Genomic DNA, 19,941 nt, shown 5'->3' with positions numbered 1-19,941 from the left:
ATCAGCCATTAACGGAGGCATTTTATTCACACTCTCTCATTTCCTAAGGCACTATTGAAGAAGGTGGGCTCATTCCTTTCTATTTCTTCCTTGCAGTATCAAATAGGGTGGTCTATTCCTATTACTCACTTCCAATCAATTCCAGATGACGAAAGTATTAGCAGAAAGCATTCTAGCACAGGTGGAAAGAGATAATGTGCTCCTGGACAGCAAGCTGTGATGTACGTACTTGTGGCCTCTCTAAAGAGGAAAAGGTTTCAGATAGTTTCATATCAACATCCATTCGTTTTCCTCAGCCAAATATGAATTAGAATTCATGATGGAAAGAATGTTACCTGTGGCCTCAGAGTATGGCTCAGCTAGGTCCTGGGTTCAATTCCCAACACTGTCGATACAACAAAGATAGCTTAGAAATGCTATTTGAGATACCAACAATGGAGGGAAGTAATTGTGCAAAAACTGAACAGGAAACACATGACCATACCAGGACACAAGACTGCATCCATGACTCCAGGTCTATACTTAGCAGCCGACACTGGGGCTCTCCTCTATCTGCCATAGGTCAGATTGGTCACTGTTGTGGCCAATTACTGCAGAAATGTCCCGGTTTGCTAAAAGGAGTTGGGTTAGAGTTTAGCACTTCAAGTTCTGAAGGCCAATGACCTTTTCAGTTAGCTTATATCTACAGTTATGTCGCTTTTACTCTGCCCTAACAAAACACTCTTGAATGACATTTTGAGGGCTGTTTGCTTGCAACAATCTCTTTAGGGAGCCCCTGATCGGGTAAAAATCATCTAAGTGATTTCTGGTGGAGCCTCCCCCTACGGCGGTGACAGCCTAGAACAAGAGAGGTTTTCCTGGAATGAGAGAGGTTTGCCAACATTTGGTGTAATGGGGAAACAGAGAAAGACAGATAGATAAATACTTTGCAATACCCTCTCTAGCCTTCTTTTACTATTAAACTTAAAAAAAAAAAAACTCCAAAATATACTTGGCTGCTGTTTTAGCATTTTTTTTTTTTTCAGGTTGGTATGTCTCTCAAGGAAATTCTATAACCAGATACTATCATTCAAAATTGGGATTAAGTTCAGAAGTATACATAAAAGCTATAAAATTGATTAATAGTAGAAAATAGAGGGAAACAGAGATGCAGAGCCTAGGAGGAGTGTAGAAAAAGAAGAGGTGGACAGTATTGTTAGGGGGTTAAGGAGGAATAACTTTTAATGGACAACAGGATCGCTATAGTTGATAGCAATTAACTGAATATTTCTAAAGAGCTGATAGGGAGGATCTTTGAATGCTTCCAACATAAAGAAGCGATATGTGTCTGAGTTGATGGACAGACCAATTATGCTGATCTGATCATTAGGACTCTGTCTGCCCCATAAATATGCACGATTACAAGATGTCAATTAAAAATGAAGTACATTAAAAATTAACAATGAAGATGACATTGTTCAAAAGTGAGGGAGACAGTTGAAAGGTGTTAGCTCCACCCATCACAGGTTCAGCCTCATGCAAAGCAAGTTGCCCAGCAGAAGGTAAGTTCAAGGGCAAAAAACATAGTTGCTCCCTGTGGGTTCTCTGAGGGCAAAGGCAGGCTTCCTCGGGGAGTTGGTATAGTTTTAACGACAGGCCCACTGTAGCTCATTAGGGGATAAAGGTGGGTGTCTCTGCCTGCCAGCCGTGGCTGCCATCCAGCTAGCCCGACTTTGTGGCCATTCCTTGTGGGCTGATGCAGCCCACGGCACCAAAAGGAAACAGAAGTAGCGAGTCTCACCATGGAGACACGTTCGAGTTACTCTGCAGTGCCAACTGCCTGCGCTCCCACTGGCTCTGATCAAAGACTTCTGACTCCCCTAATTGGTTCTGAACCAGGAACCCGCAGGGAGAAGAAGGCTAAAGGGGGTGGCAGCAGTTTCCAGAGTCAGTAAAGATGTGATCCCACCAATCTCACTTGGCTGTACTTTCTGAGCCTCTGCTAGTGATGCTCATGAAATACAAAGGCAGTGACTCCGGGATCTGACCATGGGGGCTCTGGACATACCACTGTGCCATGACAACATGCAATGAATACACAGGATGTGGACTGGACCATGAGGGTCATGCTTGAAGCTGCAGTCGTGTTGCTGTAAGATCTTAGGCAACCCACTCCATCTCAGCTTGGAGGCCTTGGTGTCCTCATCTCTTAAATACGGAAGTTGGGCCAGATGGTCTGCCAGGGTTTGTTCTGAATATGTATCACCTAATGTTCAGTGGTTCTAAATGTTAGTATCTGTTTTATGTATGTGCCATCATTTTAGGAGGGAAAAAAAAATTGTCACACACAAGTGTAGACATGGGACTTAGAAGCATGGGCTGCTCCTTAAGCACTGCTTGGGCCCCGACTACCTGGGATAGCATCTGTCACCAAGGTGAATTCTGTTTGCCTAGCAATCAGATTTCTGTCCCAGAATTCTGGCTTCAGTGGTGGTGTGCCCTTCATCTGTGACACTGAAGTCAGAGTTCACCTGTGCATCCTCCAGGCACGAATTACTGGATTTGTCCCCCACACACAGTCCATTTCAGCTAGGGCATGTCCCACTCTTGGTTCCTGCACCTCATAGTCCCCCATGGTTCTGTGCTTGCCTTGGACTCTTCCCAGAACCTAATGTGCCCATTGGTGCTTGTTTGCTCTACTCACCCCTCCCTCCACCCTCATGCTACCCAGCCGTACTGAAGCATTTCCTTAGCATCCTGCAGTCAGATTCTGGGCAGCCATAACTTGGTCAGAACATGATGATCAGGTCTGTGTTCTTTCTAGCATTGTTTCTCCAAGGATGGTTCCTGAATCAACAACACAGGTGACCTCTGGGAGGTGGCTAGACATGAAGTGACCCAGACTCACATGAGCACCAGATTTCTATATGGAAGGTCCCAGGGGCAATTCAGATGCATGTTTGCCCCTGTACACTTTCTTGGGAGGTCAACTATTCCATCAGAGGATGCTCTATGAGAGCAAGAACTAACTCCCCCCCCCTCTTTCTCTCTTTTTCAGTGCTGATCTAGGCCTCTCTCCCACCCAGGAAGATCAGAAGTCTTACCAGCCCAGGAAGATCAGTGGGGACTCACTAGCCCAGCAGGACAGATGAAGAGTTTGTGCACAAGCAGACGAGACATTCCATTACAAGACCGCCTCAGCAGTGTTGGCACCAAAAGCCTCGGCTGGAGAGAGGGCCCTCTTTCCAAAGAAAGAGGATGAATGACTAAAGGCTCAAAGGTCAGCAGAACAAGGCTTTCTATTCCTGAGTCTTGGAAGACTTTCCACTCTAGCAGCCACCACCCCAAACTGGAAGGAACCATTAGCCAATGTGGAAACCAAGTGCATTACTGAGCAGAGCCTTAAGTACATTCTGGAATGTTGAGGACCACAAGGTTAAGTATACCTTCCTACAGAGGTCTACAATCCCTCCCCAAGCACTTGTACATTAGAGTGTCCCCAGTAGAATTGGAGCACAGGGGAGATGCCAGATGGGTAGGCAGAAGCGATGTCTCATATTTGGAAATGGTTAAAGGAAGAGAGTAGAGTATATATCCCCACCAGCTCTTGTCTTCTCTGTCACATGTTTTCAACTAACTGCTCTGGCTTCCTCCCATCCTCTCCACTGATTGCTCACACATGACCCATGAGAACTCTGCTCAGGCCTCAGCATGTGGAAGATGCCTCCAGCAACAGTGTGCATAGACCTTCAAAGCTCAGGAGAGAGAACTCAAAACCCATGGGGTTTTTAGAACAGCCGCTTTATGCTATTGGAGGCATTTTAGCAACATGCAGAGAAAGACAGCACTCTAGACACATGTGTGAAGGCAGTGTGGACAGTGCTTACCATGAGTGAGCAGCTGGTCTTGGAGGGGGCGCTTCCTCTGGACAATCTAGCGCTGGTCAGAAGCACCCAGCCTCAGGCCTGGGTTCCCGGCAGCTTCTCTCCAAGAAGCGAAGCTAAGGAAAGTGGCCACCCCAGGGCCAGCGCTCTGGACACTCTGGAGGACGTCCCTGTGGCTTTTCTCATCGCTGTTCTTTCACAAAGAACCCACTACATTGCACAGTTCCCTCGAATTCTGCTCCAGCGCCTATTGGGAAATCAACAACTCATGCTGGCCTTTCCAGATGCAAAGTTTCTGGGGGACTTCATTTTTTTTTCTTTCTCTCTTTTTTTCCCCTTTCTCAGCTAAAAAAAGTTGGCTGAGGTTACAGCATACAATGGCCAAGCCTGTGTCATTGACCAGATGCCTTCCACCCCCAGGCTTGTGGACAAGGGCATCTTTGTCCACTGCATTTTAGGCGGACTCTCTGGGCCTGCCTAAGCCCTGCTGGACAATGTTTCCGCCAACTTCTTCCCAACCCTAAGTCACGGATCTGGCCAGGGCCTGAGCCCCAGCTGTGTGAACCTAGGACCTGATAAAAGACAGCATAAAGAGTGGAGAATGTTTCTAGAAAGGACCATTGTGTGAGACTTGTCTCTGGCCTTGGCCTTCAGTCTACCCTGACCACCACCAAAGGCTTAAAATTGAAGACTGGCCTGGCCCAAGAGCACTGAATGACTGAAGTACGGGCTTGAATTCTTGGTGGATCTGGCACTCCAGTTAGAAGCCTTCCTGGGGCAGCTAGAATTCTAGCCCTTAAAGCTCTGCGTTTACTTTTACTTTCAGATGCAAACCTCTGGGGCTTTAGGAATTAAGACATTTTATTTATTTATTTGTTTAATTTTGTTGTAGTCTTTTTTTTGTTTGTTTTTTGTTTTTTGGTCCCCTTGTGCTAGGCATGGACACCTAGGCTTTGTGGTAGAAAACAACTCTACTATTAAGTCAGGTTCCCATCCCAGGAACTGATTCTTTATATAGAACTAACTACAGTATCACAGAAAGATTGAGGTCTGAAGGTCTCCATGGTTTCTTATACAATATCCCTTCTCTCAAGCGTATTGATGAACTGGTTTTTATGAAGAGCGTTGAAGAGCAGCTCAACTTGGACAAAGAAATCAATCCATCATCCAAGATTGGAGTCAGGCCAGGATAACAGTGTAATATTGCTCAGTGCCCGAAAATGCAGGCAAGGCTGCTAAGCTTCAGTGTTTTCAGGTGTAAAATGGAGAAGATCAGAGAATATTTCCTAAAGGGCTGTTGTATCAAAGAGGAGGTTCATGTGAGCATTAAGCACATTGTGAGGATGATGTATGAACTCAATAAGGCCCGATGTTATCACTGCTACTATCAGAAATGGCTGAAAGGTTCAGAGAGACATGCAGTTTCCAGGGGCCCAAGGAAAAGTCTAGACTCAACAATGAAAAGCAAACAAGCCTCTTAAAAAATGAGCAAAGGTCATTTTGTTTTTCACAGAAGATATAAAAATGGTCTAGAGGGACATAAATTGATGCTGAACATTACCACTTACTAGGGAAATGCAAATGAAAACCATGCTGAGGTATCACCTCGTATCCCATAGGGTTTTTTACTATTAAAAAGAGACAGAGAACAAGTGATGGTAGGTTTTTACTATTAAAAAGAGACAGAGATCAAGTGATGGCGGGGATTTAGAAAAATACTCCCCCCATGCATTTCTGGTATAAAATGGCGTTGTTCTTATGGAGAACAGAACATGATTCCTCAAAGATTGAAGCATGGGATATTGGGTGATCTGGTAACTCTGCTTTTGGACATACATCCCAAAGACCTAACAGTAGAGTCTTGAGATATTTACCCATGTCTGATCATGGAAGTATGATTCCCAATAACGAAAAGGCGGAATTAGTCCAAGCGCCCACTGACGGATGACCACAGGGTTGTGTAATAGACACAACAGAGAAATCTTCTGGTGGCAATGAGCATCCAGTGTCATCATGTACACTGCCAGGTGCTCAACTCTTCTCTTCCGTGTTTGTATAGACTTGATGGAAAACATAAAATGTCGGGCTTTGGCCCCTCAAGGAGAGGAAGAGAGGCGGAACTCATTTCTGGGAGCATTTCACATACTTATGTGGAGATGACATGGCCCCATTCATAACCGCAGCATTGCTATAATCCAGAGCTCCGTGCCACGTGAGGGATTTCTCCATGCTCCACAAGCTCCCAGGTGATTATTAAAGCATTCTACAAGTCTGGCCTCCATCCTCACCAGCAACACGAAGGGTGCATTTTCAAAGGTTTCAGAGGACCTCATGGACATTTCAGGAGTGATGTTGTAGCATCACTTATGAGACAAGGGGCTGGAAATAGGAAGGGAAAGAGAAGGAACCTCTCCCCACAACCTTCTCTTCTATTATGTGGTATACGAGCCCTGGCCACAAAGCACATGTAACATTGTGTCTTTATGCTCCTAACCACCCTCTAGTTTGGTTTAGAAACTAAATGATTTATTCTCTCTGTGGTTCACCTTGTAGCCCTGAGAATACTTGGCACACAGCAATGAGAAAAATAAAACTGGGATAAATTGATTTAATTAAAAAAATAGTTTGCCTTTAATAAGGAAAGAAATTCTGACACATGCTACAACATAGGTGAACTTTCACATTATGCTAACTGAACCAAACTCATCAAAAAGTGTAAGTCCCTGGGCTGGGGAGATCGCTCAGTGGTGATGGGTGCTTGTTACACAAACCTGCTGCCCAGAAATCATATCCCCAGCTCTAACAGGAGGTAGCACACTGGCCTGGAATGCCCCACACCTTCAGCAATGGGAGGCAGACAGGAGTATGAAATTCAGGGGTCACCTAGTTTGACCTTTCCAGAGACAAACAACGGACAAACCTTGAATAAGGTGGAACCTTAAATAAGGTGGAAGGTGAGGAACTCCCGAAGTTGTCCTCTGACTTCCACACATGACACGTGTTATGGTACATGCATGCACACATATACACACATACCACATACATACATACACACACACAGACACACACTGCATATATACACGCATGCATACACATCACATATATACACACAAATAAAAAAAGAGTAAGTGCTCTATGAGTCTACCTCAGAGGCAGAAAGAATGGTGGTCGCCAGGGGCTGGAGGATGGGGAGCTGTCTGCATGATGTCAAGGTTCTGGAGATGGACGGAGGTGACAGCTGCACAGCAGTTAAGCACTGCATAACAGCGCTTAATGACACCGAGCTGTACGCTTAAACGCGGTGACAACGGCAGATTTTGTGTTATGTCTCTTTAACCACACAACAAAAATGGTCTGGGATGCACAAAGGTGGGTTCCATTAAAGGCCTTGGGACATATGAGCGTCACCACAATATACAAAAGGGCAGAAGCTCCAGAGTGGAAAATCATGCCCAAGGAGGCCACCACAGACTCTGGGACGACTCAAAAGAAAGCTGCTTGTCTGCAGCAGAGTTCACCGCAGGCCATTTTGTGTTTAATCCTAGACACACGGAGGCAGCACCATTATGGCAATCGCGGGCTCTCCTGTGAAGGCGTGTGGCACAGTCAGGTTGGGTGACCTTATTATTGCCTCTGCCCTGTGTTTATCAGTTCTTGGCCTTCCAGGTCTGTGCATCTGATTTTGCTCTCCCATGCCTTGTGGCAGAACTCATCCCTTTCTCCTCCCAGCCATGGCTCTGGGCAGCTGTGGTTTCTGGGGAGCTCTCTTCTCCTCTCTCTAATGCGTAGGTTCCCATCTGCCCTAAGTCATGACCGCCACGATCTCTTATTCAGCACTCAGCCTGAGCCACCTATTGGATGTTTCAGAGTCACCTACCCGATCAAGGGCAGAAGTTCTATTATTATTTGCTTTAATAGAGGAGAACTCAGCCCCTCTTGAGACTGAGCTAGAAGGAAGAGCAGGAAGAACAAGATAACTGTACAGCACTCTACGTCCTGCGGCCAGCAAGAGTAAAGGCCGATCCAGTGATGGAGGGAGTGTGAAGAGCTGGAGGGTTGGTTCATTAAGATGAAGAGGCATGGAAGGTGAGAGAGGGCACAGTCAGATCACAGCAAGCCATGACATCACCACAGCAAAGACTTACAGACTCTGTTCAAGTGCGTACCTGCAATCCCAGCAGAGATGAGGCAGGAGAATTATGAGTTCCAGGACAGCCTAGGCTACATAGCAAGATCATGTCTCAATAGCAAACTAAGAAACCCAGTAACGACAACAAAAACTTCTGTAGTCAAGTGCTTCAAAGTTACTGCTAAGGCGTGAGCAGCGTCCAAAGAAGAAGCAGGGTCCCTCCCTGGCAGCAGCTCCTTGCCATCACCCCTTGGAGGGACGGGAGGGAGGTTGTAGCCAGACACACCAGAGAAATGCCCAAGTGAAACCAACATGCTTCCCCGAGAGACAATCAAAGCAAAACCTCACTTGAACCTGGATGGACAACACCTTCACCTCCAAGCCTTCAAGCTTTGGGGAATTATGATGGCCACAGATGCTGTCACAGCCCATAACTTCCTGGCCTCATTGTTGTAAAAGGGGGATAGTTTCAAGGGCTGTTTAGCATTAACATTTTGATCACCACTTTGATGCTGCATCACACAGAGGGACAGATGCAATCACAAGCAACAACAAACCACCACTGGTGACACATAGAAATGACTGCCACTGCAAATTCCACTGTGGCAGGCAGCCCATTACCAGGGACCTCTGCAGGCCACCGAAAGGCAGGAAGCTCATTAGCTCTAGCCTGGTCGTAGCAGAACACACTTGGCCTGCAGACATTCTTTAGGATCCCCCAATGCTAACTTCTAAGTTCATACATTGTTATGGATTTGCTGTTTGGGTGCTCAGGGTCTCATGCCAGAAGTAATGTGAGTATATATTTATGGTCCTTTCTCATTACAGTTGCCTATGAACAAGAAACTAATCATCTCTCTATTTGGCCTCTGTGAATAGGTAGATTTCTACATTTGGGGCCATAGGTCCAAAGGAGAGTTAGAAGGAAACTCATAATAAAAGCCAAAGACTGGCTATCATTTCCCATGAACCAAGATTTCCTGAGTTCAGAAAAAGCTGACCCTCTAGTTAGTGTTCTTTGTTTCAGTCAGAATGAAAATCCTGAGGATACTCAACACCTCCCAAAGCAGACATCCGGATGCTCCTAAGAGCTCACCACTGAAGTAGATGTAAAACTCACCCACCACGGCTCAGGGAATTTTGCAGAAGAGGGTGTGGAAGGATTGGAGCCACAGGTTGAGACATCATGCCCAGATTATTCCCTCTCCCCGAAAATAACGGACTGCTGTTCCCACAACACATAACCATGGAGAATACCTGCAACCCCACTGAGGAGAGTTCCCAGTGGAATGGATTCGGGCAGGAATGAGGGAAAAGAGGGTACCAACACATTATGTATTCATACAAAATATGTTGTTAATAATAAGAAGAACAGGAAAAGAATTTTAAAAAGTTGAAAACTCTCAACAGAAACAAGCCACCTTGGCTGAAGGCCCTTGCTCCCTATAGGATGAATTGTGTTGTAATATAATGATAATTAAGAAGGAACATCTGGGAATGGCGGTGACTCACTTGTTCTACATACTTCATAGTCATGAAGGAAGAAATTATTCGCCAACCCATGCAATCTCCAGGGTACATGGTCTTGCATACTCTCCTCCCTCATGCATGGCCCGGGAGCTATATGACCATTCAACCAAATAAGTTGCCTACCACCCATTTCTGAATGCTATAAAAGATGCACAGGCAAACAGTATAGTGGAGCCTGACGTCTAAAATTTAGGAGCTAAAGATAAGTCACAAACAGAAGCGGAAAAGAAACAACTGTCCAGGCCTTGCCAAAGGGTCAGTCAGTCAGGAGACAATAAGAGCTTTCAGAATCTGGGGGAGGGAGGAAGGGATCCCTGTTGCCTAGGAGGATCAAGGGAGGTTTCTCAGAAGATAAAGAATCTGCCTCACAGCAGGGATAAGAAGGAAGGGCTTGACCAGAATGCCAGGGACATGATGTAAGAAGTTCATATCTGATGAGATGAGGGCGGGGGGGTGGGGGTGGAGAAAGTGAAGCTGATTCCAAAGAAAATGAGAGAAGCTAGGACCAGGAGCCTGCAGAGCCAGCAGTGGTGGGAACCACTTTCCAGTGTGTGTGCTGGAGTTGGTTGGCTATATGTGCAAGTTCACAGTGTGTTTCCTGCTGTCCATGGGTAGTGTAGGTCAGGGTGGCCCTTGACATGTGGTGCTGGTGGTGTGTGCAGAGATGGTGGTGGAACCTTGCAGGGGAATTCATAGCGTAAAGGAAAGGGGAGAGCTGGACTGGATACTGGAGAATAAATCCTCCCACTGATGCTCCCTGAACTCAATCCCCCTCTCCTGAGCCTTCTAATAGTGTACACAGCACCCCTGGCCTTCTCTCCAAGACTCTTGGAGGTAAGACTGGTAGCTTTAACCTTTGCTCCTCTTTCTTCATCCAGGGCTCAACACTCAAGGGCCACAGGATGAAAAAATGTGTGTGAGTTCTGAGCATCTCAGAGAAACCAAAAGAGGAAGGGACCGTAGCTGCTTGTGAATACTCCATGGAGTCTAAGAAAACACTCGCTGATATGGACAGGGTGTGCCCCCTGTTTATCTTGGAAAGTAAACGGCAGAGTAAAGACAGGCACGGAAACGGATCACAGGTAGATGGGGAGCTAGTGAGCATGTGGACACAGTCAGAAATACCATGTGAAGGTAAGGCCTTTATACAAGAATGCAAAAAGAAAACAAGGTCATAAGAGCTGCAGGACAAGGGACATGGAGGCTCCCATTAAGGGCCTGGCAGCCAGGGTTGTGTATAGCAGGCTGTTCGTACCAGGAGAGAGTCCCAATATTCAATGCATGCATCAGAAACGGTGCTCAGTTTAAAAGGCCTCTTAATAGTCTTGATTCGAAGTGTTTCCCCCAGCTTAGTATCTCCCCAGCACCAGCCATTCATAGTCTCCTGTCACACCTGCCCACCCCTACGCAACGGAGACACTGTAATTTGCTAGAGAGAGAAAAAGAGATGGTAGTGGTAGGAATGCCACCCAGTTCTGTGCACATGCTAGACAAGTGCTCTGCCACTGAGCCACACCCTCAGCCTACTCAATATTTTCATCTGACTTATAGCCAACCTAAGTAATACTATCAAAACAATCATAGGTCTGGCTGGGTGGGTTTATTTATTTTTTCTATTACACACTAAAATAAGCACACCTTAAAAGCTGTCATTGCAAAGGGATCCAAAATTATCCTGTGGCTCCTTGGTGCACTTTAAGAAGCACTCCCTGGCTATAAGAAAAACACTGTGTGACATCCACAAAATGGTTTGTGGATTCTTTGTCTAACCCCCCCCCAAAAAAAAAACCCAAACTTGAATTTCCTGCAAACCACATAGCCAGGGTGGTAGGAATGTGACCCCGATGTGTCCGAATCACTGCAAGGAAGGGAAGGGGACAGTAAAGAGAAACTAGTGATTTCCAGAATCAGGGGTGCTGCGTGGATGTTTCTGCCAACTTGTTATTGACTTGCTGTTAACCTAGCAACAAGGAGAAAAGAAACAAGGCAAAGCTCACTGGGTCTTTCCGGAATCAAGCAAGCAAAAGCAATGAGGATCTGAGAATTCCCCCACCCCCAGGACTACCGGGTGAGGAGTACAGCAAGAATACCTTTTGGGACAAAGACAGCTGTGAAAAGGAACATCACTTCCATCTCTACCACCGTCCACCCCTCCTGGTATGATCTGCATGTCTCTAATTCGAGTTTTCAGCCTTCTGAAGCCCATGTTTCGCTCCACATGCCCTTTAGCCTCCACCAACTTGGAATACCCAAGAAGCAGGGGTAAAGTGGCAATGCACAGAGCAAAAGCCAACTTGAAAGCAGGAACTGGGCAGAGGGATGTGCACATTACGGAACTCACAAGTAGGCAGCTATAAAGAGAAGACAACCTCCCTCCAAGTGAAAGGGGTGCCAAGGTTAGTGGAAGTCCATACGTTTCTGTCAGTACATGCTGTGTGCTGTATGTTGGCATAGATCCTACCTTGTTCAAGAATGAGAGAAAGGGGCTGGAGAGATGGCTCAGTTGTTAAGGCACTTGCCTGCAAAGCCTAAGGACCCAGGTTTGATTACCCAGTATACACATAAAGCCAGATGGATAAGGTGGCACATGCATCAGAAGTTTGTTTGCAGTGGCTAGAGACTCTGGCAAACCCATTCTCTCTCCCCCTCTCTCTCAAATAAATAAATGAAGCCTTTTTAAAAAATGAATGAGAAAAAGAGAGCTGGGGTTGCGCGTGCAGAGTCAAGACAAAGAAACACCATCCTACAAGATCAAAGGATGAATAATCTTAGAAAATGATTCTGAAGAACCTCAGGAAACTGTCAGAATGCAAGCTGTGACCTCTTGAAAAAGGAACCGAAAATCAGAACGGAAAAACAAGCAAAAGGAAAAAAAAAAAAAGTATGACCTGAAGAAGAAAACTGATGAGGTAGGGATTGCATGAAAATTTAAATCCACAAAACAGAAGCAGTGAAATGCAAATATAAAAGTTAAACAGGGATCAGCTCTTAACCCTGCTCTGGGAAGGGCACTTTGCTGCTCCACCAGGAGCCACTTCCATCATTTTGCTGTCGATGAAGGAAGGAAACATCTGTGGACACAACGGAATGAAGGCATGAGCCCACGGGATTTCCCCCTTTCCAATTTCTCTTTTATTATTATTTTGTTTTATTTATTTATTTTTAATTTTTTGTTTATTTTTATTTATTTATTTGAGAGCAACAGCAGAGAAAGAGGCAGAGAGAGAGAGAGAGAGAGAGAGAGAGAGAGAGAGAATGGGCGCACCAGGGCCTCCAGCTACTGCAAACGAACTCTAGATGTGTGCGCCCCCTTGTGCATCTGGCTAACATGGGTCCTGGGAAATTGAGCGTTGAACCGGGGTCCTTAGTCTTCATAGGCAAGCGCTAAACCACTAAGCCATTTCTCCAGCCCTATTTTGTTTATTTTTATTTATTTATTTGAGAACGATATACAGAGAGAAAGAGGGAGTGAGAGAAAAAGAGAGAGAAAGAATGGGCATGCCAGGGCTTCCAGCCACTGCAAAGAACTCCAGACACATGCGCCCCTTTATGCATCTGGCTAACGTGGGTCCTGGAGAATCGAGCCTTGAACCAGGGTCCTTAGGCTCCACAGGCAAGTGCTTAACCACTAAGCATCTCTCCAGCCCTATTAGTATTATTTTTTTCACTGCCACTGTGATAGTAAATTCTAGCCACACAAGACCTAGAAGATTTCTGAGATGTCCAGCACAGACGTGCATGAATGCAATGGGCTTAGGGTAGGGACACAAACAGAAAATTAAACTTATTTAACTCATTTGTTGGCCACATTCATCTGGTTGCCCCCAAATACAGCCTTTCACCTTCAGCCAGTTATGGAATTAGTCCAACTCTAGGTTCAAATCACATCTTGCTAGTCACATAAACCTAGGCAGATCACTTCCCTGTGTGCATCCCATCTTTTTCTTTTTCCAATATATAAAGTGGAAATACAAGCCAGGCATTGTGGTACGTGCCTGTAGTTCCAAAGCTGAGGCAGAAGGATTACAAGTTTGAGGCCATGCTGGACTAATAGTGAAATTGTATCTGAAAACACACCCTCTACCTCACACAAGTTTTGTCAAGAGTCAATAACATGGCAGAAACACTTGTAGAAAAAAATATATATGAAAAACTGAAAAATCTTTGAAAATTCCCATCCATTGAGCTCACTGAGGCTAACACACTCAAGCTACACGGATTTTACCTATCAGGCTGTGCAGAACTCTCCAGAATAATGCCTTCTAACATTTCTGTCATTGACCAGGCTGGTGGAAGGAGCAGGAGGAAGGGTACATGACTGCCAAGACCAGAATCCATGCGGTTGAGAATATCAAGTTCTCTTGGTCTACAGGCATCCATCCTAGAAAGTTGGTCATTGAGAAACAAGGCAGGGTTTGTTTGCTTGCTTTTTTAAGATAGGGTCTCACTCTAGTCCAGGCTGACCTGGAATTCACTATCTAGTCTCAGGGTGGCCTCGAACTCACAGCAATCCTACTACCTCTGCCTTCCCAGCGGTGGGATCAAATGCAGTCTTTGACCTGAAACTGTAAGTCAACCAATGCAAAACTCTGGCATCCTTCATGAAGGGCCCTGTGCATGCCATCACAGGCACTCACTAACCATGGTCAGGGATATCCATAGGACACTCACTTCAAGCTCCTAAAAAGGAAACAGGCTGGATAACATAGAGATCTGATATTTTTTGTTGTCCTCAGTTGTTGAACAAGTTGACTTTCACGGCACAGGAAACTGATATATAATAGCTTGTTTGACACTTATAGAAACCCTGGGAGGGAAGTACTTATTCATATCTCATAATTAGGCTCGTCTTAACCGGGTGTTCTGTCTCTTCAATTAGTGCCGATTCCTCTTCATCTCAGCTGTCCCTTGACTCCTCCACAGTACTTTGGTCTTCAAAGGCAGACACTCCAGCTTGCAGAGAAAGCCAGACTAGAGACCCCTCATCACCAATTTGATCAGGAGAAGGTACCTCAGATTACTAGCAAGGAGCATTGTTAAACTGGTGACGTGAGGTACCAACAGTGAAAAGAGGGTTGTTAAGTGGGTACGCAGGAACATATCAAGACATGATTCCATAGCCAAGAGCTCTGACCAGCACCCAGAGCTAAAATACTTCCAAGGAGGATGCCCACTGAGTGCCCCCAAAAAGTGGCTGTGAGCAATTTTGTTTGGGGGCTGGCAGAACAAGGAGTTCCAGCAGGCAGTACTACACACCCACCAAAGCAAGAGGCAGAGGCAGCTAGGGGCTGGGCCCTCATGCTAATTTACTACTTAAGGGTGCCACTCCCTTCTAGGATGATTCTGGAAGCATAAACAGGGACCACCCTGGTTTTGCCCAGTGAGCAAGGAGTCTCACTTCTGGGCTGTCTACTGGGAGATGTACACCCACCCAGACTGTCCACAGCTGTTCTTGTTTGAGTGGCTGGGGATGAGTAGTCACTCCTCTCATCTGAGCTCCTCCTGCACAAAAACAGTGACCTATCCATCCCCCCTCCCACACAAGACTTACATCAGACATGCGCATGCATGTGTAGTTGGCAGGCTTCTTCCCAGGCTCTGAGAAGGACCTGTCAGCCTGCCTGGGTAGTAGATATCTTGCTTCTGGAGTCACCTGAGCACTACTGGGTAAAGGCAGAGGAAGGAAGAAAAACTGGAAGAGACTGGAAAGTGGTGATAAAAGTAATGTCCATGTGCTAATCTATTTCACACTAGGAAAGGTGACCAGAGGTCCTCCAATCAGATACAAATGAAATGGATCAGGGGACAAGTTTACCAATGGTTTGGTTGGGGTCCGGGAAGCAAGCTTCTCAAGGACTTTGGGTAATCCTTCAAGTAAATCATTTGGAAAAGACTTGCTTTTTTTTTTTTTTTTGGCTCATATATGCTGTCTATTTAAGCAATCAAAGCTCTTAACAACACTTGACTTCCAGTGCTAGATTTGAAATAAACATATGTGATTGGCCCTTACCTGTATGCCTGAATGTCCGGTTACCCTCGACAAGTCTGAGCTGCCAACCCAGTCCTTCTGAATGGGGTGCACTTTGTTGGCTGTGTTTGCTACAGTCACATACATGGTCACATGGGAAGACAGCTTAGTGGCCATCTCTGAAGAACAGTTGAAGGTCTAGGGAGATAGCTCAGCAAGTACAACCTCTCAGTAAGATTGTAAGTATGAGGAACTGAATTTGGCACGTGTTTGTGATCCCAGCACTGGGGAAGGGGATGCAAGGGGATTCCTGGAGCTTGCTGGTCTACTTGGTGAGTTCCAGGCCAATGAGAGATGTTTTTTCCCAAAAAAGGGGGGGTTGGTATTTCCAAGGAATGCTACCTGCGGTTGTCCTCTGGCCCTCAAATGCACACGCACATATGTGCACAAGCACTCCACCTCCTCGCCCCCCCCCAAACATTCACATACACAAATACATACACACATGGGCTGGGAATCCGGCTCAGTTGGTAGAGGGCTTGCCTAGCATGCATTAAGCTTTGGGTTTGATTCCCAGTGGCACGTTTACTGTAAGTGGTGGCACATGTTTGTAACTCTAGCACCAGGGAGGTAGAGGCAGGACCATCAGAAGTTCAAGGGCGTCCTTAGCTCTATATTAAAACTGAGGCCAGCCTAGGCTAGAGACCCTGTCTCAAAAACAAATAAATGAAATTTATAAAGGACAGTTGAACAAACCAATCTTGTTCACTGTCTTGGCTAAAATATGTCCCTGAGAGTTCACATGTCAGAAACTTAATCCCCAGTGCAACAGTGTTAAGAGGTGAGACCATTAAGACGTGGTTAGGTCCTGAGGGCTTTGCCATCCTGAATGGGTAAATGCTGTTATTATGAGAGTGGGTTTGTTGTAAGAGAAAATTCAGCCCCCCTCTTGCTCTCTTGCTCTGCTCTGCTACGATGCCTATAGCAGTTCCCTTCTCGTTGCTGGGACAAAACACGCAACCAGCAGCAAATAATGGAAGGAAGAGGTTTATTCCGGCGTATGGTTTTGGGGGGCGTTTCATCATGGCAGTGAAAGCACGGCAGGAGCAGGAAGCTGGCTCACATTGTCACATGTGAGCAGCAGGGAGAAACCAGCAAGAGTGAACTAGCTGTGAACACCCAGTGGGCTGGACGAATATGCCTCAAGGCCCACCTCGAGTGACACGCCTCCTCCAACTGGGCACTATTTCCTAAAGACACCACAATCTTCCCAAATTTCCACCAGCTGAGGACCAAATACTCAGAACATATGAGTCTATGAGGAACATTTCATCCAAACCTCCACATCGCTTTTCTCCTACCACGGGATGGTAGAAGCAGGAAGCTCCTCACCAAATGCCACCACCACACTCTTGGATCTCTCGAATTTTACAACTGTGCACAGTAGGACCTTCATAAGGTTCACATCAGTGAACCTACAGATGGAGGTGTTGATTGGCCATCAAAAAGAGACTATGATTTGCTGAATTTCCCCAGAAACTGAAAAAATTCCCCCAGTCCTTTCAGAGCACACAGAACTGTGCTCAAAGGGAAGGGTAAAAGCCAGGAATTCTTTCCCCTCTTCCATCTGGGTCTTATTTATTTATTTATTTGTTATTATTTTTTATATTTTCCCATCTCGGTCATAAAAGGACCAAAAGGGACTATGACAGGTGCTGGCATCGAATCCACGCTCTGAGAACCGCTGCTCTGACAATGCTTGAACTTCTGCAAGCATCCAGGGGGATGCTGGAATGCACACAACTGGCCTGTCCTCCAACTTTCCGAATCTTGGGATTCAGTGTTGGTCTGGGCAGCACTCAGCAATTTGCTTTTTTTAACTAGCTGCTGCAAGTTCGGGCAGCACACTTTGAGAACCATGGACTTCAAGTAATAAAAAGTGTCAGTTTTGCTCTAAATCTACCTCAAGATAATTAAACTTTAAGGAAACCAATGACTGCACTTTCAGAAAGGAATAGACTCTTCTTTTGCTTTTCTTTTTTAATAGAGTTTCATATAGTTCAGGCCAGCCTTGAACTCCTGACCCTCCTACTTCGAAACTAAGATTATAGGCATGTGTCATCAACAAGACAAGGACAGATGGACAATTTTCTATGGTTGTGAGTGTATGAAATTCACCTCCTCACAACTAGTAAAATATCCCAAATCGAATGAAGACAGCAATTCCATATGGCTTCAAGCCTGGTGATCAACAGAGATAGGTAGGGGTGAGGCAAAGTGGAAAATCCACAACTCGTCATCCAGCATGCTGGGTCCCTGCTGGAGGGCAGGCTGGGTGTGGTCACAGCTTCTCAGTTTTGTAAGAGAAGCTGTAAATTTAAAAAAATTATGAGAAATGTGCTGATTTTAAGATGTTGGTAGCCAACTCAAAAGTATTAAAATAAAGCCATGGGCAAAAAAACAAAATTATAATAAAAAATAAATCTTTGTTTTGCAAATCCTTGTGGGCCTCTAGCATGTTGCTGCTGATTTTGACTGCTGGGTATCTGCACATGCTGTCATTTGAAGAGGGATTTCTCGTCTTAAAGAATGGAATTCCTCCAGCTATCAGGCAGAAGATACATCCCATGCCATCCACCTTTCTGGCCAGCACATCTTACCACCAATCCCTGGTGAGCATGGGCTGGATACAGGGTTCATTTTTCAAGGGTTTGCGCACATGTGGCCAGCTCCCTCCGGCCCCAGCTTCTCAGCCTGGTCTAACCCTGCTGGAACGGGGTGCATAGGGCAAGGGTTCCCAGGCAGAAGGGACCCTGGAAAATCTGTCCTGGGATTCTGATCATAGTGATAGCCTATCAATCAGCTAAAAGGAAGGTTCTGAGAAGGAGGAGGTATTTGGCGATGCCAAAACAGGTTAAGGAACAGAGCCTGGCACAACAGCCTGGGGGAAGGCAGATGCATGATGATGCAGTTGTCATGGTGACCAGAGACTCACACGGGGAGAAAGACCAACAGCTGGAAGCCAGCACACTGGGGACACAGAGCCTACTGGAAGGAGGATTAGAGGCAAGACTCAAGGCTGGTGTGTGGAATCCACCTTCAGGGTGCAAGGACACAGGAGTGGGTGATACAGAAGTTGCTGCAAGGTATCTTCTCACACTGCCCATAGGTCTGTCCTCTGACGGACTCCAGGCCCTTAGAGAAGAGACCTGACACTCCCCCCCCCCAAGGCTCTCTCCACTCAGGCTTCCACAATGCTGCTGTACTCATCCCCCACCCCAATCTTCCCCTTCCCATCCCAGGGGCTCCAGGGTTTCCCTGGAAAGGAAATTCACAGCCCTGTTGGAGGGAGCTTGGGCTCACTTGGCCACCACTCCAGGTCAGCAGTTTGCAAACTTTAATTTCTTTTGAAAGTCTGATGAACAGCAAACGGTGTATTTTACTTCAATGCCTGAAAAACACACACAGCAACGAGTCTCATGACAACACTGTCCCTTGCAATATGCATGCTTGGAACATTCTGTTTTTCATGTTAGACACTGACTACATGTACCGTGTGGCTCAGGACTCAAGGCTAAAAATGCTTATTCCCCAGGTCCAAATTCCTTCTCTATCACAGGCCTATAAGTGGTGCTTTGGAGGCAGAGGCAGGAGAATCTCAAATTCCAGACCAGCTTGAACACTACTGCAGGACCCTGAAGCAGGAGTACTGCTTGAACCCAGGGTTTCAAGTCCAGCCTAGGCAAAACAATTAAGACCCAGTCTCAAAACAAAATAAAAAAAAAGAAGAGGGCTGGAGAGATGGCTTAGCAGTTAAGCGCTTGCCTGTGAAGCCTAAGGACCCCGGTTCAAGGCTTCATTCCCCAGGACCCACGTTAGCCAGATGCACAAGGGAGCGCATGTGTCTGGAATTTGCAGTAGCTAGAGGCCCTGGCGCGCCCATTCTTTCTCTCTCTCTCTCTCTGCCTCTTTCTTTCTCTGTCTGTTGCTCTTAAATAGAAATGAACAAAAAAAGAGGGGACTGGAGAAATGGCTTAGCTGTTACGGCATTTGCCCGCGAAGCCTAAGGACCTGGGTTCGATTCCTCAGGGCCCACGTAAACCAGGTGCACAAGGGGGCACATGTGTCTGGAATTCGTACGAAGTGGTTAGAGTGCCTGGCATGCCCATTCTCTCTGGCTCTCTATCTGTTTCTTTCTCTATCATAAATAAATAAATTAAATATTTTTTTAAAAAGAGTAGAGTTGATGTCCTTAGAACAACACACTTAAAATATCTGTTGCATTCCTAATATTACAGAAGAGAATGCCAAAATGTGATAGGACAAGATGCTTGGGGCTGCACTTTTTGCCATGCCAAGAACTGCAGTCCGAGGAGAAATCTGATTCGGCCAACATCCTCTGGTATAGTACCACTCTCTCCCAGCTGTGAGGGAACACAGCTGCAGCCTGG

The 19,941-nt window shown here is 46.0% G+C and overlaps 1 protein-coding gene across 6 annotated transcripts in view; it reads right to left on the bottom strand.

The window, feature by feature from the left end:
- The window catches only part of Gas7 (growth arrest specific 7), a 253,382-nt gene that overhangs the window by 109,160 nt on the left and 124,281 nt on the right, over window positions 1–19,941 (bottom strand). For 2 of the 6 annotated variants that reach the window (XM_045130726.1, XM_045130729.1), the window contains exon 1: window positions 3,867–3,966. The exons of the other annotated variants lie outside the window; for them this stretch is intronic. In XM_045130726.1, coding sequence (XP_044986661.1) covers window positions 3,867–3,869 — 3 coding nt within the window. In that variant the 5' untranslated portion in view covers window positions 3,870–3,966. Of the gene's footprint in view, window positions 1–3,866; window positions 3,967–19,941 lie in introns of those variants that run through there. 6 annotated transcript variants of the gene reach the window in all.

Source organism: Jaculus jaculus, chromosome 12, assembly GCF_020740685.1.
Source record: "Jaculus jaculus isolate mJacJac1 chromosome 12, mJacJac1.mat.Y.cur, whole genome shotgun sequence".
In the NCBI taxonomy this organism is placed as follows: domain Eukaryota; kingdom Metazoa; phylum Chordata; class Mammalia; order Rodentia; family Dipodidae; genus Jaculus; species Jaculus jaculus.
The sequence above is the reverse complement of the archived record's forward strand: the minus strand, read 5'-3'. Positions and strand labels throughout refer to the sequence as shown.